The 25,475-nt window shown below is 45.3% G+C and overlaps 1 protein-coding gene across 1 annotated transcript in view; it reads left to right on the forward strand.

Annotated features, from left to right (window-relative positions):
• The window catches only part of LOC128684971 (uncharacterized), a 39,436-nt gene extending 14,162 nt beyond the window's left edge, over positions 1-25,274 (forward strand). The window contains exons 2-5 of the mRNA XM_053771380.2: positions 13,805-14,008; positions 14,337-15,692; positions 21,973-22,085; positions 23,704-25,274. Of these exons, the coding sequence (XP_053627355.1) occupies positions 13,805-14,008; positions 14,337-15,692; positions 21,973-22,085; positions 23,704-24,991 (2,961 nt within the window). The 3' untranslated portion in view covers positions 24,992-25,274. The remainder of the gene's footprint in view (positions 1-13,804; positions 14,009-14,336; positions 15,693-21,972; positions 22,086-23,703) is intronic.
• The last annotated feature ends 201 nt before the right edge of the window (positions 25,275-25,475 follow it).

The following is a 25,475-nucleotide window of genomic DNA, read 5'->3' on the forward strand; positions in this document are numbered from 1 at the left end:
TATTGGTTCAATGTTGTCATTGTAGTGTTGGTTCAGTGTTGTCACTGTAGTGTTGGTTCAGTGTTGTCATTGTCGTGTTGGTTCAGTGTTGTCACTGTAGTGTTGGTTCAGTGTTGTCACTGTAGTGTTGGTTCAGTGTTGTCACTGTCGTATTGGTTCAATGTTGTCATTGTAGTGTTGGTTCAGTGTTGTCACTGTCGTATTGGTTCAATGTTGTCATTGTCGTGTTGGTTCAGTGTTGTCACTGTCGTATTGGTTCAATGTTGTCATTGTAGTGTTGGTTCAGTGTTGTCACTGTAGTGTTGGTTCAGTGTTGTCACTGTAGTGTTGGTTCAGTGTTGTCACTGTCGTATTGGTTCAATGTTGTCATTGTAGTGTTGGTTCAGTGTTGTCACTGTCGTATTGGTTCAATGTTGTCATTGTAGTGTTGGTTCAGTGTTGTCACTGTCGTATTGGTTCAATGTTGTCATTGTCGTGTTGGTTCAGTGTTGTCACTGTCGTATTGGTTCAATGTTGTCATTGTCGTGTTGGTTCAGTGTTGTCACTGTCGTATTGGTTCAATGTTGTCACTGTCGTGTTGGTTCAGTGTTGTCACTGTCGTATTGGTTCAATGTTGTCACTGTCGTGTTGGTTCAGTGTTGTCACTGTCGTATTGGTTCAATGTTGTCACTGTCGTGTTGGTTCAGTGTTGTCACTGTCGTATTGGTTCAATGTTGTCACTGTCGTGTTGGTTCAGTGTTGTCACTGTCGTATTGGTTCAATGTTGTCACTGTCGTGTTGGTTCAGTGTTGTCACTGTCGTATTGGTTCAATGTTGTCACTGTCGTGTTGGTTCAGTGTTGTCACTGTCGTATTGGTTCAATGTTGTCACTGTCGTGTTGGTTCAGTGTTGTCACTGTCGTATTGGTTCAATGTTGTCACTGTCGTGTTGGTTCAGTGTTGTCACTGTCGTATTGGTTCAATGTTGTCACTGTCGTGTTGGTTCAGTGTTGTCACTGTCGTATTGGTTCAATGTTGTCACTGTCGTGTTGGTTCAGTGTTGTCACTGTCGTATTGGTTCAATGTTGTCACTGTCGTGTTGGTTCAGTGTTGTCACTGTCGTATTGGTTCAATGTTGTCACTGTCGTGTTGGTTCAGTGTTGTCACTGTCGTATTGGTTCAATGTTGTCATTGTCGTGTTGGTTCAGTGTTGTCACTGTTCTGTTGGTTCAGTGTTGTCACTGTCGTGTTCATTCAGTGTTGTCACTGTCGTGTTGGTTCAGTGTTGTCACTGTCGTGTTGGTTCAGTGTTGTCACTGTCGTGTTCATTCAGTGTTGTCACTGTCGTGTTGGTTCAGTGTTGTCACTGTTCTGTTGGTTCAGTGTTATCACCACCACCACCACTACCACTACCACGACAACCACCACTACAACCACCAGAACTACCACAACAACCACCACAACCACCACAATAGGGGTAAACAGAACATTTCACCCGCCCCCCCCCCTTTGTGCCCTTTCTTGGCACTGTGCCACAAGCAGTAAGTTGAGTGACAGTGATAATGTTAACCTGCCACAGCTGCACTAACAATGACTCTCAATTAATTACCCATTATATTAACAATTATTTTAACCCAGTCACAGCATCAGTAACATCCTTCAGTGTTTCCTGTGATGACACGATAGTTGTAACATTGATCACACTGAACACTGATCACACTGAACATTGATCACACTGAACATTGATCACACTGAACACTGATCACACTGAACACTGATCACACTGAACACTGATCACACTGAACATTGATCACACTGAACACTGATCACACTGAACACTGATCACACTGAACATTGATCACACTGAACATTGATCACACTGAACACTGATCACACTGAACATTGATCACACTGAACATTGATCACACTGAACATTGATCACACTGAACACTGATCACACTGAACACTGATCACACTGAACATTGATCACACTGAACATTGATCACACTGAACATTGATCACACTGAACATTGATCACACTGAACATTGATCACACTGAACACTGATCACACTGAACACTGATCACACTGAACATTGATCACACTGAACATTGATCACACTGAACATTGATCACACTGAACATTGATCACACTGAACATTGATCACACTGAACACTGATCACACTGAACACTGATCACACTGAACACTGATCACACTGAACACTGATCACACTGAACATTGATCACACTGAACATTGATCACACTGAACATTGATCACACTGAACACTGATCACACTGAACACTGATCACACTGAACACTGATCACACTGAACATTGATCACACTGAACATTGATCACACTGAACATTGATCACACTGAACATTGATCACACTGAACATTGATCACACTGAACACTGATCACACTGAACATTGATCACACTGAACACTGATCACACTGAACATTGATCACACTGAACACTGATCACACTGAACATTGATCACACTGAACATTGATCACACTGAACATTGATCACACTGAACATTGATCACACTGAACATTGATCACATTGAACATTGATCACACTGAACATTGATCACACTGAACATTGATCACATTGAACATTGATCACACTGAACATTGATCACATTGAACATTGATCACACTGAACATTGATCACACTGAACATTGATCACACTGAACATTGATCACATTGAACATTGATCACACTGAACATTGATCACACTGAACATTGATCACACTGAACATTGATTACATTGAACACTGATCACACTGAACATTGATCACACTGAACATTGATCACACTGAACATTGATCACACTGAACACTGATTACATTGAACATTGATCACACTGAACACTGATTACATTGAACATTGATCACACTGAACACTGATTACATTGAACATTGATCACACTGAACATTGATCACACTGAACATTGATCACACTGAACACTGATTACATTGAACACTGATCACACTGAACACTGATCACACTGAACATTGATCACACTGAACACTGATTACATTGAACACTGATTACACTGAACATTGATCACACTGAACACTGATCACACTGAACACTGATTACATTGAACACTGAACACTGATTACATTGAACACTGATCAGATTGAACACTGATTACATTGAACACTGGTCACACTGAACACTGATTACATTGAACACTGATCACACTGAACACTGATTACATTGAACACTGATGACACTGATCACTGATTACATTGAACACTGATCACACTGAACACTGATCACACTGAACACTGATTACATTGAACACTGGTCACACTGAACACTGATTACATTGAACACTGATCACACTGAACACTGATTACATTGAACACTGATGACACTGATCACTGATTACATTGAACACTGATCACACTGAACATTGATCACACTGAACACTGATTACATTGAACACTGATCACACTGAACACTGATCACACTGAACATTGATCACACTGAACACTGATTACACTGAACACAGATCACACTGAACACTGATTACATTGAACACTGAACACTGATTACATTGAACACTGATCACACTGAACACTGATTACATTGAACACTGAACACTGATTACATTGAACACTGATCACACTGAACACTGATTACATTGAACACTGATCACACTGAACATTGATCACATTGAACACTGATCATACTGAACATTGATCACATTGAACACTGATCACACTGAACATTGATCACACAGAACATTGATCACACTGAGCATTGATCACAGTGAACACTGATCACACAAAACATTGATCAAACTAAACATTTATCACAAAGAACATTGATCACACTGAACATTGATGACAATGAACATTGATCACATTGAACACTGATCACACTGAATATTGATCACACAGAACATTGATCACACCTGAGAACAGCATTCCGATACCTTAGTAAGGAATCGTTCAATACACTGTACACTGTGTACGTCAGGCCCATACTGGAGTATGCAGCACCGGTCTGGAACCCACACCTGGTAAACACGTCAATAAATTGGAGAAAGTGCAAAGGTTTGCAACAAGGCTAGTTCCGGAGCTCAGGAGAATGTCCTACGAAGAAAGGTTAAGCGAAATCGACCTAACGACACTGGAGGACAGGAGACATGATAACGACATACAAAATACTGCGTGGAATAGATAAGGTGAACAAAGACAGGATGTTCCAAAGATGGGACACAGAAACAAGGGGTCACAATTGGAAGCTGAAGACTCAGATGAGTCAAAGGGATGTTAGGAAGTATTTCTTCAGTCACAGAGTCGTCAGGAAGTGGAATAACCTAGCAAGTGATTTATTGGAGGCAGGAACCATACATAGCTTTAAGACGAGGAATGATAAAGCTCATGGAGCAGAGAGAGAACCTAGTAGCGACCAGTGAAGAGGCGGGGCCAAGAGCTGAGTCTCGACCCCTGCAACCACAATTTGGTAAGTGCAATTAGGTGAGTACAATTAGGTGAGTAAACTGAACATTGATCACACACAACAAACATTTAAACACAACAATAAACATCGGTTTACCAGAGGAAACACTCAGTCCTGACGTTCAGAGGCTGAACATAACACTGGGCTGGTGGTACCAGGTCAGTCATCACGTTCAGAGGCTGAACATAACACTGGGCTGGTGGTACCAGGTCAGTCATCACGTTCAGAGGCTGAACATGACACTGGGCTGGTGGTACCAGGTCAATCATCACGTTCAGAGACTGAACATGACACTGGGCTGGTGGTACCAGGTCAATCATCACGTTCAGAGGCTGAACATAACACTGGGCTGGTGGTACCAGGTCAATCATCACGTTCAGAGGCTGAACATAACACTGGGCTGGTGGTACCAGGTCAGTCCTGACGTTCAGAGGCTGAACATAACACTGGGCTGGTGGTACCAGGTCAGTCATCACGTTCAGAGGCTGAACATGACACTGGGCTGGTGGTACCAGGTCAGTCATCACGTTCAGAGGCTGAACATGACACTGGGCTGGTGGTACCAGGTCAGTCATCACGTTCAGAGGCTGAACATGACACTGGGCTGGTGGTACCAGGTCATTCATCACGTTCAGAGGCTGAACATGACACTGGGCTGGTGGTACCAGGTCAATCATCACGTTCAGAGGCTGAACATAACACTGGGCTGGTGGTACCAGGTCAATCATCACGTTCAGAGGCTGAACATAACACTGGGCTGGTGGTACCAGGTCAGTCCTGACGTTCAGAGGCTGAACATAACACTGGGCTGGTGGTACCAGGTCAGTCCTGACGTTCAGAGGCTGAACATAACACTGGGCTGGTGGTACCAGGTCAGTCCTGACGTTCAGAAGCTGAACATAACACTGGGCTGGTGGTACCAGGTCAGTCCTGACGTTCAGAGGCTGAACATAACACTGGGCTGGTGGTACCAGGTCAGTCCTGACGTTAAGAGGCTGAACATAACACTGGGCTGGTGGTACCAGGTCAGTCCTGACGTTCAGAAGCTGAACATAACACTGGGCTGGTGGTACCAGGTCAGTCCTGACGTTCAGAGGCTGAACATAACACTGGGCTGGTGGTACCAGGTCAGTCCTGACGTTCAGAGGCTGAACATAACACTGGGCTGGTGGTACCAGGTCAGTCCTAACGTTCAGAGGCTGAACATAACACTGGGCTGGTGGTACCAGGTCAGTCCTGACATTCAGAGGCTGAACATAACACTGGGCTGGTGGTACCAGGTCAGTCCTGACGTTCAGAGGCTGAACATAACACTGGGCTGGTGGTACCAGGTCAGTCCTGACATTCAGAGGCTGAACATAACACTGGGCTGGTGGTACCAGGTCAGTCCTGACGTTCAGAGGCTGAACATAACACTGGGCTGGTGGTACCAGGTCAGTCCTGACGTTCAGAGGCTGAACATAACACTGGGCTGGTGGTACCAGGTCAGTCCTAACGTTCAGAGGCTGAACATAACACTGGGCTGGTGGTACCAGGTCAGTCCTGACGTTCAGAGACTGAACATAACACTGGGCTGGTGGTACCAGGTCAGTCCTGACGTTCAGAAGCTGAACATAACACTGGGCTGGTGGTACCAGGTCAGTCCTGACGTTCAGAGGCTGAACATAACACTGGGCTGGTGGTACCAGGTCAGTCCTGACGTTCAGAGGCTGAACATAACACTGGGCTGGTGGTACCAGGTCAGTCCTGACGTTCAGAGGCTGAACATAACACTGGGCTGGTGGTACCAGGTCAGTCCTGACGTTCAGAGGCTGAACATAACACTGGGCTGGTGGTACCAGGTCAATCATCACGTTCAGAGGCTGAACATAACACTGGGCTGGTGGTACCAGGTCAATCATCACGTTCAGAGGCTGAACATAACACTGGGCTGGTGGTACCAGGTCAGTCCTGACGTTCAGAGGCTGAACATAACACTGGGCTGGTGGTACCAGGTCAGTCCTGACGTTCAGAGGCTGAACATAACACTGGGCTGGTGGTACCAGGTCAATCATCACGTTCAGAGGCTGAACATAACACTGGGCTGGTGGTACCAGGTCAGTCCTGACGTTCAGAGGCTGAACATAACACTGGGCTGGTGGTACCAGGTCAGTCCTGACGTTCAGAGGCTGAACATAACACTGGGCTGGTGGTACCAGGTCAATCATCACGTTCAGAGGCTGAACATAACACTGGGCTGGTGGTACCAGGTCAGTCCTGACGTTCAGAGGCTGAACATAACACTGGGCTGGTGGTACCAGGTCAGTCCTGACGTTCAGAGGCTGAACATAACACTGGGCTGGTGGTACCAGGTCAATCATCACGTTCAGAGGCTGAACATAACACTGGGCTGGTGGTACCAGGTCAATCATCACGTTCAGAGGCTGAACATAACACTGGGCTGGTGGTACCAGGTCAGTCCTGACGTTCAGAGGCTGAACATAACACTGGGCTGGTGGTACCAGGTCAGTCCTGACGTTCAGAGGCTGAACATAACACTGGGCTGGTGGTACCAGGTCAATCATCACGTTCAGAGGCTGAACATAACACTGGGCTGGTGGTACCAGGTCAGTCCTGACGTTCAGAGGCTGAACATAACACTGGGCTGGTGGTACCAGGTCAATCATCACGTTCAGAGGCTGAACATAACACTGGGCTGGTGGTACCAGGTCAGTCCTGACGTTCAGAGGCTGAACATAACACTGGGCTGGTGGTACCAGGTCAATCATCACGTTCAGAGGCTGAACATAACACTGGGCTGGTGGTACCAGGTCAATCATCACGTTCAGAGGCTGAACATAACACTGGGCTGGTGGTACCAGGTCAATCATCACGTTCAGAGGCTGAACATAACACTGGGCTGGTGGTACCAGGTCAATCATCACGTTCAGAGGCTGAACATAACACTGGGCTGGTGGTACCAGGTCAGTCCTGACGTTCAGAGGCTGAACATAACACTGGGCTGGTGGTACCAGGTCAATCATCACGTTCAGAGGCTGAACATAACACTGGGCTGGTGGTACCAGGTCAGTCCTGACGTTCAGAGGCTGAACATAACACTGGGCTGGTGGTACCAGGTCAATCATCACGTTCAGAGGCTGAACATAACACTGGGCTGGTTGGTCTTTCAGAAGTGGATAATAATAATAATAAATAATAATAATAATAATAATAATAATAATAATAATAATAATAATAATAATAATAATAATAATATTAATATCTTTCTTTCTACCAGTACATATACAAGGTATACTGACCATCAGTGACATACTACTATATAGAAAGCCGCTTGTTATGCAGAGCATTTCCCGCAAATTATGTCAATTTTGTCCCCAGGATGCGACCCACACCAGTCCACTAACACCCAGGTACCTGTTGTACTGATAGGTGAACATGGACAGCAGGTGTCTTAAGGAAACACGTCCTAATGTTACCACCCGTACCGGGGATCGAACCACAGGCCTCAGTGTGTGAGATGAGTGCTCTAGCAAACGAGCTACGGAGTATTTCTCTTTCTCTCTCTCTCTCTCTCTTCCTGTATATGGCTAAGATGGCTGTCTGGCAGTCTTCCCTATGGCTGAGATGCATGTGTGGTAGTGTTCCCTATGGCTGAGATGGTAGTGTTCCCTATGGCTGAGATGGTAGTGTTCCCTATGGCTGAGATGGCATCTTCCCTATAGCTAAGATCTCTGTCTGGCAGTCTTGCCTATGGCTGACAATCTTCCTAGATGAGTTGAGAGGGCCGGCTGCCTCCCTTAATTCCGTTATCGTCTGTTCTTATTCTGTTAGCCTGGGCACGCTTGCTCCTCCTCGAGATCTGTTGCCGCACTGCTCCGTTTTAACCTCTCTCTCTCTCTCTCTCTCTCTCTCTCTCTCTCTCTCTCTCTCTCTCTCTCTCTCTCTCTCTCTCTCTCTCTCTCTCTCTCTCTCTCTCTCTCTCTCTCTCTCTCTCTCTCTCTCTCTCTCTCTCTCTCTCTCGCTCTCTCTCTCTCTCTCTCTCTCCCGTCTCCTGGTAATCAATTAGGTCATCTCAAACAATATCTCAGACTTTATCCTCGTTACTTGACGTTAATTTGCTTGTCTAAAGGAGCAATTCTCCTCCGCAGTGCTCACAACATTAATCTTTCTTCTATCTCCTGTCTGTCTGTCTCTTGTTTACTCCGTGGTGCCTTTTATGTTTCTATTCTCTGATGTTTCCATGTCTATAGTTTTCTGTTTGTTATAGTGTTATGTTCTCTGCAATATGTATGTCTGTCACATGGAATCACAACAGTTGTACACTCCCGGGCAGTATGGGTTTAGGGCAGGTTGTTCCTGCCTTTCACAACTGTTAGATCATTGCTACGTGGTCCTGGAAGGTAAGCTTAATGCTGATGTAGTGTACAATGATTTTGTGAAAGCCTTCTACAAGTGCGACCACGGTGACAGCGCATAAAATGTAAACAGAAGTCAAAGAACAGCAATAAATAGAGCGAAGTCGGAGGCTGACACTGTGAAAAGTTCTGTTCCTCAAGGCACAGTACTAACCCCACTTCTGTTTTCATTCTAATATTAGACATGGACAAGGGCATAAATCACAGCACTGTAACATTCTCTGCTGATAACACCAGAATCTCTGAGAGTGGCGTCCCTCCATGACACAGCAGACTTTCAAGCAGATATAATTCAAGTCTTTCACTGGGTCTCAGACAACAATACGAAGTTTAGCGAGGACAAGTTGCAGTTGCTCCGCTATGGAAGAATGAAGGAAATAAAGACTGTAACTGAGTACAGGACGAAATCAGATCGTTCAAATAATATTTACTTATCACAACAGTGTTGCTATTGATACCACAATTAAAACAATAGGCTGGATAACTGTAACTTTCAAGACAAGAGATGGTGATCCCAAGACGATAATAAAGTCACTCGTTCTCTCCAGGCTGGAATACTGCTGTATACAGACGGACTTCATCAAGGCAGGCCAGACTACTCGCTTAAAAAAAAAAAAACTTATAGAGAACTTTCACTGCTGGTATACTTTCAAACATAAGAACTACTGGGAGCGTCTGAAATCCCTTCAATTGTGTTCCATGGAACGTAAGCGAGAGAGTACATTATAATATATATCTGGAAAGCCCAGGAGGGCCTGGTCTCCTCAGTCAGTCTGTTTTTGCTCTGTCTTCGTTTTCGCTTACTTGACAAACTCCCAGAGATACTACTGAAGAAGGTAATTGGAGGTTAAGCGGTAACAGGTAGCAGACACCGGTGTTGTTACTGATCCGGACACCTGATGTTACAACGCCTTACTCGCAGGTGTTAGACACACACATCGTTTCTCTTCTGTGTTGTCTGTCTGTCTGTAACATCCTCTGCTCTGCTGTCTGTAACATCCTCTGCTCTGCTGTCTGTAACATCCTCTGCTCTGCTGTCTGTAACATTCTCTGCTCTGATGTCTGTAACATTCTCTGCTCTGCTGTCTGTAACATTCTCTGCTCTGCTGTCTATAATATTCTCTGCTCTGCTATCTGTCTGTAATGTTCCAGTCTATGATTCTAACTGCCTATTAATAATTAAACTTGTGTAATTTCATACTTGTAGGTACAATAGTACATCAGTACAAGAGTACAGCACGTCAGAAGTGCAGTAGTACATCAGTACAAGAGTACAGCACGTCAGAAGTGCAGTAGTACATCAGTACAAGAGTACAGCACGTCAGAAGTGCAGTAGTACATCAGTACAAGAGTACAGCACGTCAGAAGTGCAGTAGTACATCAGTACAAGAGTACAGCACGTCAGAAGTGCAGTAGTACATCAGTACAAGAGTACAGCACCTCAGAAGTGCAGTAGTACATCAGTACAAGAGTACAGCACCTCAGAAGTGCAGTAGTACATCAGTACAAGAGTACAGCACCTCAGAAGTGCAGTAGTACATCAGTACAAGAGTACAGCACCTCAGAAGTGCAGTAGTACATCAGTACAAGAGTACAGCACCTCAGAAGTGCAGTAGTACATCAGTACAAGAGTACAGCACCTCAGAAGTGCAGTAGTACATCAGTACAAGAGTACAGCACCTCAGAAGTGCAGTAGTACATCAGAACAAGAGTACAGCACCTCAGAAGTGCAGTAGTACATCAGTACAAGAGTACAGCACCTCAGAAGTGCAGTAGTACATCAGAGTGGAGACTGTTCACTGTCACCACTATAAGTTACAGTGACAGTCTTCAGTCTTGTAGTCAATTGTACATTTGAGTGTCGTATCAGAGAGCCGTGTCACAGTGTGTGTACTCACTTATTTGTACTCACCTATTTGTGGTTGCAGAGGTCGATTCATAGCTCCTGGCCCCACCTCTTCACTGCTCCATGGGGTTTATCAAACCTCGTGTTAAAACTATGTATGGTTCCTGCCTCCACTACGTCACTTTCTAGGTTATTCCACTTCCTGACAACTCTATGATTGAGAAGTGTATCTTTGTGTGTATACACTGAGAGGTGTATACCTCAGTGTATATACACTAAGAGGTGTATACCTCAGTGTATATACACTGAGAGGTGTATACCTCAGTGTATATACAGTGAGAGGTGTATACCTCAGTGTATATACACTGAGAGGTATATACCTCTGTGTATATACACTGAGAGGTATATACCTCTGTGTATATACACTGACAAGTTACTTTAATTCCCATTTTAAGTTACTAAAGTCATCTTGCCTGGTGGTGAACAACTGCTATGCAGACTTAATGATCCTCGTGTCGCAGATAGACTTTAAACTCCATTATCCAATCCATTCAAATCTTGGTCGACCTCTCTGCCGCTAATCCTTGATCGTCATACAAGATGAACCCTTATACATTATTCACAATATTTATTCACTTAAATATATTTTTACATGTGTGTGTTTTGAGACATGTACTGGACCTATACATGTATAAATCCTGTGACTGACAAGAACGAGCCTGTGGCTGCCAGTTAACGTAGAAATATAATGGCATTTTCCAGCACCTCTGGTTTGGTGTCATGCACTATCTAGTACACAATACAGTGGGTAGTGGCGCCGTTGTTACCTGTGTAATTGGTGGTTGCAATAATAATATCAGAGAGAATTATAATGGAATTAAACCTGGGTTCACGTCTGTGAGGGAGGAGACACAACCTCTACATCACCGATCCTTAGTCTGTCACATGATTGATGATGTTTAATACTGGCAAATTAATAATTAATACACTTGTCTAACACTTCGGTGTCTTTATTACTAAACGATTCGTCTGCGTAGCAGGCTTCTTCAGTCCAATACAGACGACAGAAGGAAACAGTAGAAAGAACAATTCTGAGGTGGCCAGTCCCTCAGTTGTGATAGCAGGTGGCCACTCCCTCAGTTGTGATAGCAGGTGGTCACTCCCTCAGTTGTGATAGCAGGTGGCCACTCCCTCAGTTGTGATAGCAGGTGGCCAGTCTCTCAGTTGTGATAGCAGGTGGTCAGTCCCTCAGTTGTGATAGCAGGTGGCCAGTCTTTCAGTTGTGATAGCAGGTGGTCACTCCCTCAGTTATGATAGCAGGTGGCCAGTCTCTCAGTTGTGATAGCAGGTGGCCAGTCTCTCAGTTGTGATAGCAGGTGGTCAGTCTCTCAGTTGTGATAGCAGGTGGTCACTCCCTCAGTTGTGATAGCAGGTGGCCAGTCTCTCAGTTGTGATAGCAGGTGGTCAGTCTCTCAGTTGTGATAGCAGGTGGTCAGTCTCTCAGTTGTGATAGCAGGTGGTCAGTCTCTCAGTTGTGATAGCAGGTGGCCAGTCTCTCAGTTGTGATAGCAGGTGGTCACTCCCTCAGTTGTGATAGCAGGTGGCCAGTCTCTCAGTTGTGATAGCAGGTGGTCACTCCCTCAGTTGTGATAGCAGGTGGCCAGTCTCTCAGTTGTGATAGCAGGTGGTCACTCCCTCAGTTGTGATAGCAGGTGGCCAGTCCCTCAGTTGTGATAGCAGGTGGCCAGTCTCTCAGTTGTGATAGCAGGTGGTCACTCCCTCAGTTGTGATAGCAGGTGGTCAGTCTCTCAGTTGTGATAGCAGGTGGTCAGTCTCTCAGTTGTGATAGCAGGTGATCAGTCTCTCAGTTGTGATAGCAGGTGGCCAGTCCCTCAGTTGTGATACCAGGCGGTCAGTCCCTCAGTTATGATAGCAGGTGGTCAGTCCCTCAGTTGTGATAGCAGGTGGTCAGTCTCTCAATTGTGATAGCAGGTGGTCAGTCCCTCAGTTGTGATAGCAGGTGGTCAGTCTCTCAGTTGTGATAGCAGGTGGTCAGTCCCTCAGTTGTGATAACAGGTGGTCAGTCCCTCAGTTGTGATACCAGGCGGTCAGTCCCTCAGTTGTGATAGCAGGTGGTCAGTCCCTCATTTGTGATTGCAGGTGGTCAGTCTCTCAGTTGTGATAGCAGGTGGTCAGTCCCTCAGTTGTGATACCAGGCGGTCAGTCCCTCAGTTGTGATACCAGGCGGTCAGTCCCTCAGTTGTGATACCAGGCGGTCAGTCTCTCAGTTGTGATAGCAGGTGGTCAGTCCCTCAGTTGTGATAGCAGGTGGTCAGCCTCTCAGTTGTGATACCAGGCGGTCTGTCCCTCAGTTGTGATAGGAGGTTGTCAGTCCCTCAGTTGTGATACCAGGCGGTCAGTCCCTCAGTTGTGATACCAGGCGGTCAGCCTCTCAGTTGTGATACCAGGCGGTCAGTCCCTCAGTTGTGATACCAGGCGGTCAGTCCCTCAGTTGTGATACCAGGCGGTCAGTCCCTCAGTTGTGATACCAGGCGGTCAGTCCCTCAGTTGTGATACCAGGCGGTCAGTCCCTCAGTTGTGATACCAGGCGGTCAGTCCCTCAGTTGTGATACCAGGCGGTCAGTCCCTCAGTTGTGATACCAGGCGGTCAGTCCCCCAGTTGTGATACCAGGCGGTCAGTCCCTCAGTTGTGATACCAGGCGGTCAGTCCCTCAGTTGTGATACCAGGCGGTCAGTCCCTCAGTTGTGATACCAGGCGGTCAGTCCCTCAGTTGTGATACCAGGCGGTCAGTCCCTCAGTTGTGATACCAGGCGGTCAGTCCCTCAGTTGTGATACCAGGCGGTCAGTCCCTCAGTTGTGATACCAGGCGGTCAGTCCCTCAGTTGTGATACCAGGCGGTCAGTCCCTCAGACTAGTTCTCTCAAGCGAGTGACTGTTATCACCGTTGCCTTAAACAATTTATTTAGACAACAGTGCCATAAGTTGCCTCGGTGTTGAGTCATACTTGAACACATGGCACTGTTTCAGTCAGTCACTTACTAAGCTGTGTATACTTGCAGGTGGTTGTATGGTGGTGTGTGGCATGGGTGGCCCTGGGTATGGTGCTAGGCGCAGTCCCTGCCCAACACCAGCAGCAGGACGGTGTTGTCTTTCAGGAGCTAGCAGGTGAAGGGAGCCTAGAGGGAAGCCTGGAGGTTCGCAGTGATCCTGGTGAGGACAGTGGAGCATCACCGTGTCCAGCCTCTTGCTTCTGTGAGGAGGAGGTGAGTGTCTCTCACACCAAAACATTATTTATATCTCTCACTTCTATTCTCCTTTTAGTTTGATGAGTAAGAAACATGTTCAACACCTAGGTCTCTTTATTGACGATATGTTTGGTCAGTAGAGATAGTTTATAAATGAGAAACTTGTCAGTATTATAAACAGTTCGTAATTTTGTAAGTTAGTCATATGTATTTGTGTTTCAGAATACTTGTTAGTTTTTAGTCAGAACAGCAGTGTGTATGTGTGTCCCGTATTAGTGTTCGTGTGCGTGGAAGAGAAAAAATAGTTGTGCCCTGCAGACTAATGTTGTGTCTTGTGTTGCCTCAGGCCGGGTACGCCACATGTGTGGGTGACGGGCAGTGGGCCCCACCGATGCTACCCTCTGGTCTGACCCGAGTCGAGCTGCGAGGCTTCCTGGTCCCCGAGCTGGGAACTATGCAGCTTCATCACCTTCCTGGCCTTCGTGAGCTACAACTGAACCAGTGTAACCTTTCCAGGCTGTATAATGACGCCTTCGCTGCTATGGCAGAGCTGGACCGGCTAGACCTCTCGGAGAATAGACTCGTCATTCTCGGGCCGGACTCTTTCCGCGGACTAAGATCGCTGCGCCATCTAGATTTGTCTGCCAACCGTCTGGCGAACCTGACGCAGCCGTTCACTCACCTGCCAGCGCTCCAGCATCTCAACTTGAGGGACAACGCCCTCACCAGTCTTACCAAAGACACGTTCCAGGGCCTGGACCGAGTCCAATACGTGAACCTGGACGCAAATAAAATATTCTCCGTTGAAGTGGCTGCGTTCCAACACTTGACTAGTCTGGCCCACCTCATCCTCTCCAACAACCCGTTGGCGTCTCTAGCTACGCTGGACTTCTTCGGTTCACGGCTGCAGTACATCGATGTCTCTAACATTGGCATCAGCAGAGTGCCTCAAGCTCTCACTCAGTTTGTTCGGGATCTCCGCCTGGCGAAGAACTCCATCAGGGAGATACATCGCGGCGACCTGGACTCATATCCATACTTGGGACTCCTCGTTTTGGATGACAACAGTCTGGAGGTTCTTGAAGAAGATTCACTCGGCCGCCATGAGTACTTGGCTCGCCTGTGGCTTAATGGCAACAAGCTTAAAAATATTCCTCTGTCCCTCCCTCCTGCCCTCAGAGCCGTCTACATTGAGGAGAACCTTATAACCGCACTTCATGAAGGGGACTTCAGAGGTCAGTCTAACCTGGAGCAGTTGTTCCTTCAGCGTAACCACATCGCTACCATCGCTCCGTGTTCCCTCTGCGAACTAACAAGCCTAAAAACTCTCGATTTACAAGCTAATCGCCTGACTAACTTAACAGGTCGAATATTCTCTCGACTTGCAAGTCTGGAGACTCTAGACCTCTCTCAGAACCCTATTCTGAGCCTTGACGCAGACGTCATGACAGGACTGACGTCTGTGCGCGTCTTGCAGATGTCTCGCATTCACTCATCATCGGTGCAGATCCCAGACACACTCTTCGACCCGCTGAAGGGCTTGCAGATCCTGGAGATGTACGGGTCCCCGAGGCTGGTTGCTCGTCTGGTCAACACTACCAGGACGCTTCACTCACTCCGAGGCATCAGGGAACTGAACATCATGCACAATGACCTCTCAGCGCTCAGGCCAGACTTCCCAGCATTCTTTCCCAAGCTACAGGTAATTACATATTTGTAGCCACACCAGGAGAGGAATTACACACACACACACACACACACATGCAATACCTAGGCATCTTTGGTTGAAGATGCTTCGCCAACCAGTAGATTTTTCACTTCACTTTAGAGATGATATACATAGTAGATGAGGTAATCAGTCCCTCAGCTGTCTAATTCCTCATCAAGTAGGTACTATATATCATTATTGCAATGATAGGCCAGCAGAGCTATGCTCCTACTGTCCTATCTTCTGTGTATGTAATTACATCAGTAGAGTTATGCTCTGGGTCTCCCTCTTGAGTATTTCTGCTATTGTATCTGTATTCAATTTTGGAGGCGTCATATGAGCGAAAAATCGAATTTCTCATGGAACTATCAACTATATTTTTGTTTTGGTTTGCGATCTAAATCTACCAACCTCAGCCAGTTTCAAAGCCCAGATTTATCTACCATCCCGTCCCGCAGGATGCCGCCTGCAACACTCTCCCAACACCCAGGTACCTACTTCCTAAACCCCAGGTACCTACTTCCTAATACCCAGGTACCTACTTCCTAAAACTCAGGTACCTACTTCCTAACACCCAGGTACTTACTCGCTAGCACCCAGGTACCTACTTTCTAACACCCATGTACCTACCTCCTAACACTCAGGTACCTACTTTAAACACCCAGGCACCTTTTTCCTGCTACATAAGACAGGCAACAGCGAGTTTGCATTTAAAGGGGAGAAAGAATGGGTAGCAGTTACAAGTGGTGTGCCACAAGGGTCAGTGTTGGGTCCCTTGTTGCTCACAATTAATATAAACATCTCAGGAGAGGGTTTAAAGAGGGACATGAGTAAATTTGTCGTTGACACTTAAATAAACCGTTAAATAATTTGATGTAGGCACTAGAAGGCTACAGTATTACCTGGATAAGTTGATGATATAGTCGGAGAAGTGGTGGACAGAGTTCAACGTAGATAAAAAGGAAGTTATTATGGCACTTATAAGCTGAACAATACAGATCTTAGTCAAAGTGAAAATTGAAAAGATTTAAGAGTTCTAGTTAACAGAAATTTAAAGCCAAGACAAAAGTGCATAAGTGTACACAATAAAGCTAATAGAATTCTTGGTTACTTTGACTTTATATATGGTTGGTAAAGCCTCGTTTAGATTATACTGCTCAGTTTTGGTCTCCATATTACAGGATGGTCATAAATGTACTTTTAAACATATAAAGGATTAGAAACCTTTCTTAGGAAAGGTAAGACGCAGAATTATAACAAATATGACTGAAGTGCCAAACAGGAAACCAGAAATAATTAAAGACGATATAAAAATGCTGAAAATACATAACCAAGACAGAACTCACAACAATGTATTAAAATTATAGAAACTTAGAGTTAGAAATGTTATTGATGAGTAGTGCTTTGGCAATGGAGTTGTAGATGAGTGGAACAAACTGCCAGGTAGGGTCACTTAGGCCAGAACTTTGGGTAGCCTTAAATATAGGTTTGGACGGGTGAGTTAGATCTGCCTTGCATAGGCCAGTAGGCCTACTGCATTGCTCCTTATTGTGTGCTCAAAAAGGGAGATTTTGTCTCTTCTTTCAATCCATCTAGGAATCGAACCCTGTTCCCCTCAGTTGTGAGCCGAGGGTCCTGCCACTGTTACAGGTAGTCAGTTGAAAAAGGTATTTACTCAGCGAGCTCAGTGAGGTCAGTGAGCTCAGAGAGAGGTCAGTGAGCTCAGAGAGAGGTCAATGAGCTCAGCGAGGTCAGTGAGCTCAGAGAGAGGTCAATGAGCTCAGCGAGGTCAGTGAGCTCAGCGAGGTCAGTGAGCTCAGAGAGAGGTCAGTGAGCTCAGAGAGAGGTCAATGAGCTCAGCGAGGTCAGTGAGCTCAGAGAGAGGTCAATGAGCTCAGCGAGGTCAGTGAGCTCAGCGAGGTCAGTGAGCTCAGAGAGAGGTCAGTGAGCTCAGAGAGAGGTCAGTGAGCTCAGCGAGGTCAGTGAGCTCAGCGAGGTCAGTGAGCTCAGAGCGAGAAATGTTTACTAAGTGATGATTCTTGAATGTACACACAGCAGTGTACACAGACGCAGCAGTGTACACAGACACAGCAGTGTACACAGACGCAGCAGTGTACACAGACACAGCAGTGTACACAGACACAGCAGTGTACACAGACAGCAGTGTACACAGACGCAGCAGTGTACACAGACGCAGCAGTGTACACAGACACAGCAGTGTACACAGACACAGCAGTGTACACAGACACAGCAGTGTACACAGACAGCAGTGTACACAGACGCAGCAGTGTACACAGACGCAGCAGTGTACACAGACGCAGCAGTGTACACAGACACAGCAGTGTACACAGACGCAGCAGTGCACACAGACGCAGCAGTGTACACAGACACAGCAGTGTACACAGACACAGCAGTGTACACAGACGCAGCAGTGTACACAGACGCAGCAGTGTACACAGACACAGCAGTGTACACAGACGCAGCAGTGTGCACAGACGCAGCAATGCACAGAGACCAAGCAGTGTACACAGACGCAGCAGTGTACACAGACGCAGCAGTGTACACAGACGCAGCAGTGTACACAGACGCAGCAGTGTACACAGACGCAGCAGTGTACACAGACACAGCAGTGTACACAGACGCAGCAGTGCACACAGACGCAGCAGTGTACACAGACACAGCAGTGTACACAGACGCAGCAGTGTACACAGACGCAGCAGTGTACACAGACGCAGGCAGTGTACACAGACGCAGGCGTGTACACAGACGCAGGCAGTGTACACAGACGCGAGTGTACACAGACGCAGCAGTGTACACAGACGCAGCAGTGTACACAGACACAGCAGGTGCACAAACACAGCAGTGTGCACAGACGCAGCAGTGTACACAGACACGCAGGTGTACACAGACGCAGCAGTGTACACAGACGCAGCAGTGTACACAGACACAGCAGTGTACACAGACGCAGCAGTGTGCACAGACGCAGCAATGCACAGAGACCAAGCAGTGTACACAGACGCAGCAGTGTACACAGACGCAGCAGTGTACACAGACGCAGCAGTGTACACAGACGCAGCAGTGTACACAGACGCAGCAGTGTACACAGACACAGCAGTGTACACAGACACAGCAGTGTACACAGACGCAGCAGTGTACACAGACACAGCAGTGTACACAGACGCAGCAGTGTACACAGACGCAGCAGTGTACACAGACACAGCAGTGTACACAGACGCAGCAGTGTACACAGACACAGCAGTGTACACAGACACAGCAGTGTACACAGACGCAGCAATGCACAGAGACCAAGCAGTGTACACAGACACAGCAGTGTACACAGACGCAGCAGTGTACACAGACACAGCAGTGTACACAGACACAGCAGTGTACACAGACGCAGCAGTGTACACAGACACAGCAGTGTACACAGACACAGCAGTGTACACAGACGCAGCAATGCACAGAGACCAAGCAGTGTACACAGACACAGCAGTGTACACAGACGCAGCAGTGTACACAGACACAGCAGTGTACACAGACGCAGCAGTGTACACAGACGCAGCAGTGTACACAGACACAGCAGTGTACACAGACGCAGCAGTGTGCACAGACGCAGCAATGCACAGAGACCAAGCAGTGTACACAGACGCAGCAGTGTACACAGACGCAGCAGTGTACACAGACGCAGCAGTGTACACACTCAAGCACGCATTAGCGTACACTATCAATTGTACCATCAATTATACCATCAATTATACCATCAATTATACCATCAATTATACCATCAATTATACAGCCAGTTCAGAGCTATTTTGGTGTCAAAATTGTCCCGTGATTTTCTCTCTCTCTCTCTCTCTCTCTCTCTCTCTCTCTCTCTCTCTCTCTCTCTCTCTCTCTCTCTCTCTCTCTCTCTCTCTCTCTCTCTCTCTCTCTCTCTCTCTCTCTCTCTCTCTCTCTCTCTCTCTCTCTCTCTCTCTCTCTCTCTCTCTCTCTCTCTCTCTCTCTCTCTCTCTCTCTCTCTCTCTCTCTCTCTCTCTCTCTCTCTCTCTCTCTCCCTCTCTCTCTCTCTCTCTCTCTCTCTCTCTCTCACTGTTTTAGATCAATCTTTTATTGTGAATCGCTCTGTGTAGAGCTTTAGCAAGTCAATGATCTGATAAAGCTCTACACAGAGTGAAAGATGATCTGATAAAGCTCTACACAGAGTGAAAGATGACTTAATAAAGCTCTACACAGAGTGAAAGATGACTTAATAAAGCTCTACACAGAGTGAAAGATGACTTAATAAAGCTCTACATAGAGTGAAAGATGACTTAATAAAGCTCTACACAGGTGAAAGATGACTTAATAAAGCTCTACACAGTGAAAGATGACTTAATAAAGCTCTACACAGAGTGAAAGATGACTTAATAAAGCTCTACACTAGGTGAAAGATGACTTAATAAAGCTCTACAGAGTGAAAGATGACTTAATAAAGCTCTACACAGAGTGAAAGATGACTTAATAAAGCTCTACATAGAGTGAAAGATGACTTAATAAAGCTCTACACAGAGTGAAAGATGACTTAATAAAGCTCTACACAGAGTGAAAGATGACTTAATAAAGCTCTACACAGAGTGAAAGATGACTTAATAAAGCTCTACATAGAGTGAAAGATAACTTAATAAAGCTCTACACAGAGTGAAAGATGACTTAATAAAGCTCTACATAGAGTGAAAGATGACTTAATAAAGCTCTACACAGAGTGAAAGATGACTTAATAAAGCTCTACATAGAGTGAAAGATGACTTAATAAAGCTCTACACAGAGTGAAAGATGACTTAATAAAGCTCTACACAGAGTGAAAGATGACTTAATAAAGCTCTACACAGAGTGAAAGATGACTTAATAAAGCTCTACACAGAGTGAAAGATGACTTAATAAAGCTCTACACAGAGTGAAAGATGACTTAATAAAGCTCTACATAGAGTGAAAGATAACTTAATAAAGCTCTACACAGAGTGAAAGATGACTTAATAAAGCTCTACCTAGAGTGAAAGATGACTTAATAAAGCTCTACATAGAGTGAAAGATGACTTAATAAAGCTCTACATAGAGTGAAAGATGACTTAATAAAGCTCTACACAGAGTGAAAGATGACTTAATAAAGCTCTACATAGAGTGAAAGATGACTTAATAAAGCTCTACACAGAGTGAAAGATGACTTAATAAAGCTCTACATAGTGAAAGATGACTTAATAAAGCTCTACACAGAGTGAAAGATGACTTAATAAAGCTCTACACAGAGTGAAAGATGACTTAATAAAGCTCTACACAGAGTGAAAGATGACTTAATAAAGCTCTACATAGAGTGAAAGATAACTTAATAAAGCTCTACACAGAGTGAAAGATGACTTAATAAAGCTCTACATAGAGTGAAAGATGACTTAATAAAGCTCTACATAGAGTGAAAGATGACTTAATAAAGCTCTACACAGAGTGAAAGATGACTTAATAAAGCTCTACATAGAGTGAAAGATAACTTAATAAAGCTCTACATAAAGTGAAAGATGACTTAATAAAGCTCTACACAGAGTGAAAGATGACTTAATAAAGCTCTACATAGAGTGAAAGATGACTTAATAAAGCTCTACACAGAGTGAAAGATGACTTAATAAAGCTCTACACAGAGTGAAAGATGACTTAATAAAGCTCTACATAGAGTGAAAGATAACTTAATAAAGCTCTACACAGAGTGAATCGTCCACTCTCTGGGTAGTTCACACTGGCAGCCTTTGGAACCTTTGTCAAGCTTGACCTCTGTAAGCTTGACCTCTGTAAGCTTACTCAAGCTTTACCTCTGTAAGCTTGCTCAAGCTTGACCTCTGTAAGCTTGCTCAAGCTTGACCTCTGTAAGTTTGCTGAAGCTTGACCTCTGTAAGCTTGACCTCTGTAAGCTTACTCAAGCTTTACCTCTGTAAGCTTGCTCAAGCTTGACCTCTGTAAGCTTGACCTCTGTAAGCTTGCTAAAGCTTGACCTCTGTAAGCTTACTCAAGCTTGACCTCTGTAAGCTTGCTCAAGCTTGACCTCTGTAAGCTTGCTCAAGGTTGACCTCTGTAAACTTGTTCAAGCTTGACCTCTGTAAGCTTGCTCAAGCTTGACCTCTGTAAGCTTACTCAAGCTTGACCTCTGTAAGCTTGCTCAAGGTTGACCTCTGTAAACTTGTTCAAGCTTGACCTCTGTAAGCTTGCTCAAGCTTGACCTCTGTAAGCTTGCTGAAGGTTGTGACCCCTACAGGTGGCTAAGCTGAGTGGCAACACCTGGGACTGCAGCAGGTCCTCACAGGTCATCTGGATGAAGCACTGGATGACTCACTCACCTGTCCACTTCTACAGGTCCTACAGCATCAGGTCAGTGGTGCTCTTGATCCAGGCAAGTGGAGCTCCCACACTCCCCTCTTCCTCAGATCACACCTATCTCCCTTTTTCCTATGATAATAATAATAATAATAATAATAATAATAATAATAATAATAATAATAATAATAATAATTATTATTATCATTATTACTGTTATTATTAAGCTGATGATCCACTTAACACATTTACAGCAAAATTACTAACCAATTAACCACCTGTCAGAGTAATTAATTTTCTAATATAACTAACTTTCCACATGTATATATATATATATATATATATATATATATATATATATATATATATATATATATATATATATATATATATATATATATATATATATATATATATATATATATATATATATATATATATATATATATATATATATATAGGTCACGCTCGTAATATTGAAAGTGATGTAGTTAAACACAGTAATTCAGTTGTACAGAAATAGAATGCTCAGCACGTAGACAATACTTGTGTATTGTGTATGTGTATGTATATACATATTGGGAATGAATGTTGGTTAATACACATGATGCAACGGTGACAGATGCAACAACTGTAACAACATGTCTCTCTCTCGTGTGTGTGTGTGTGTGTGTGTGTGTGTGTGTGTGTGTGTGTGTGTGTGTGTGTGTCACAACAGTCTCCCAGACGGGCAGTTTCTCCTCCAATTCGTTGTCAGCTCAACGTAAACTTTAACGCAGTAACGCTGATCAGTTCCACCTCCCAAAAGAGACATACATGTCTGCCTCTGAAGCCATCAATGTCTCAAGTTTATTATAAGACACACACACACACACGACCAGTGAAGAGGCGGGGCCAAGAGCTGTGACTCGACCCCTGCATCCACAACTAGGTGAGTATATATACACACCAGAGACCCAGCAAATCATACAGTCCACGATATTCCATGATGTATATATACACTGCGGAGTGTATTTCTCAGAGAGTGTGTAGGCAGTGTTTACGGTAATCTTTATCTTAGTATAGTATAGTAATCCCTATCTTAGTATGGTACAGTAATCCCTATCTTAGTATAGTATAGTAATCTCTATCTTAGTATAGTATAGCAATCTCTATCTTAGTATATTATAGTAATCTCTATCTTAGTATAGTATAGTATAGTAATCCCTGTCAAGTATGGTACAGTAATCCCTATCTTAGTATAGTATAGTAATCCCTATCTTAGTATAGTTAATGCTGAAGTTGATCTTAGCATAGATGTGAACACATCAGCTATGTAATAATGAACGGGAACATCATACTAGCTTCGCTGAATGTACTCCTGTACATTATTCAAGCTGTTGATAATGTTATAATATTGAATCATTATATTAACGGTAGACAGTATTCACAGGTAGATGAGCAAGACGCATGTGTAGCACTTGGAGGCCTTCCTGAACGATACGTCTCGGCTGCCTAGCAGGCTTCTTCAGTCTAAACACAGAGGTGACTTAGATACATTATTTGCACTGAAGAGGCGTGCTCAGCAGGAGAAATATCTGACCGGTAAAGACACCCGAGTGTTGCTCGTCTTGCTATAATCTATTATTAAGATGATTTTATATGTACATTTGTTGTCTCGTTTCTCCCACAGATGTTCAACACCTGCTTCTTTTGGGTACAAGCCTGTGATGCTTCTGGAAGACACTGACTTCCCCTCCTCCACTGCCTTTAACAGTAGTGAACTACCATCAACCACCAGCGATAGTACGACCATCCTGGCTACTCTGACTACCTCACCTGCTCATAGACTAGCCTCTGCCATCCCTACGCTACAATCCTGGACGAGGACTCCATTTGTGAAAGTGGAGAATGTTAGCGACACGGGTTCAGCGGAGGACAGTGAATCAGAGTTGTGGGTTAATGACACAGCCAGGTACTCACAGTATACTCCTGCAGGAGGCCCACTGGATACTGCTAAAGGGGCTGACTCGAACTCTTCACTGGCTAGCCTCGTCACTCTTTCTCCTGATAGCAATTATTTCAAAATTTCTACACTGGAGGAAGGCGCTTCCAGTGAGAAGGTGATGACGGAAGCACCAAGCCAAGGCTTTAGAGAACTCGTTGGTGTCAACGGTAACAGTGTTGGAACAACGAGTGCTCTGGCGACAGCGCTCTCAGCCACCTCAAGGGAAGGTAATGCAACTAAAGGAATGGCTCCCACAGCAACGCCTACTCCAGCAACCACAGCAGGTGCAACAGCAACCACGTCCAGAGCATCCATCAAGACACACCCATACTGGGTGATTCACAACAGAATGCCACCCAAGAATCTCACACTGACAGCTAGACACACCAGCACAACACTGCCTGTCAAGGCACACGTTCAGAAAACAGCAGAGGAGAGAAGAATAAAAAAGATATTGAAGAAAGCTAAAAAGAATGAGAGAGGGTCTTCCAGGACCCCTCAGAGAGAGGACTCGGGTCACAGACCTGTCACACTGGACCACAACAAGGACCTGTGGATCTATCGTGGCGACAACAGTCATGGGTTGAGTCCTGGACAACCTCTGCCCCTGGGGCTTGGTCATGGGCGGGTGAGTGACGGAGCTGTCGTAGGTGCGGGTATCGTGGCATCCTGTGTGGGTATCGCCCTTCTGGTGGGCGGGTTCCTGCTCGCCCGTGGGCGTGGTAAAGCAGGACACATGTGGGAAGGGTCAACTTACTGGCGGGAAGGTTCTGACGATGACGTAGTGATGGCTGTGGGTGCCACGGGCGTGGTGACAGAGACTGAAGGCACTGTGGGCGTGGTGACAGAGACTCACAGAGGTCTTAATAACCGTCTATACCTCTTGCTACAGAGAGACTCGGTTACAGGCATCACCCCGGATACATTACCCGACCCTAGAGGTCACTCCCCTGCCCCTGAGTGGCACCGATAAGCTCCAGAGTGGCACTGGCCATGTCCAGAGTGGCACTATCTCCAGAGCGGCACTGACCATCTCCAGTGGCACTATCTACATAGTGGCACTGACCACCTTCAGTAGCACTATCTCCAGAGTGGCACTGACCATCTCCTGAGTGGCACTGACGCAATCCATAGCATTACCCTCCCGACACTTCCGTTCCTGGCCACAACTTGTCTCTCCACCATAAATCTTAACAACAAACTTCTAAATTCTGGCCGCAGAAATATTTCGAGTAAATTCCCTCCCCACCCACAAGAGTGCAACTTTGAGCTTAGAAAAACCTTGATGGTTCTGTCTGTCAAATAAACACACAAACAGTTGACCAGGCTGTTAATTTCATTAATTGTCATGACGACTGAACCGATTAAAAACAACCTGGTAATAACGGGGCTCATAAACAGCACAACCCGGAGATAACTTGACCTGGAAATACCGTGACCAGGCAATACCGTGACCT

This window comes from Cherax quadricarinatus, chromosome 5 (genome assembly GCF_038502225.1).
Source record: "Cherax quadricarinatus isolate ZL_2023a chromosome 5, ASM3850222v1, whole genome shotgun sequence".
Lineage (NCBI taxonomy): Eukaryota > Metazoa > Arthropoda > Malacostraca > Decapoda > Parastacidae > Cherax > Cherax quadricarinatus.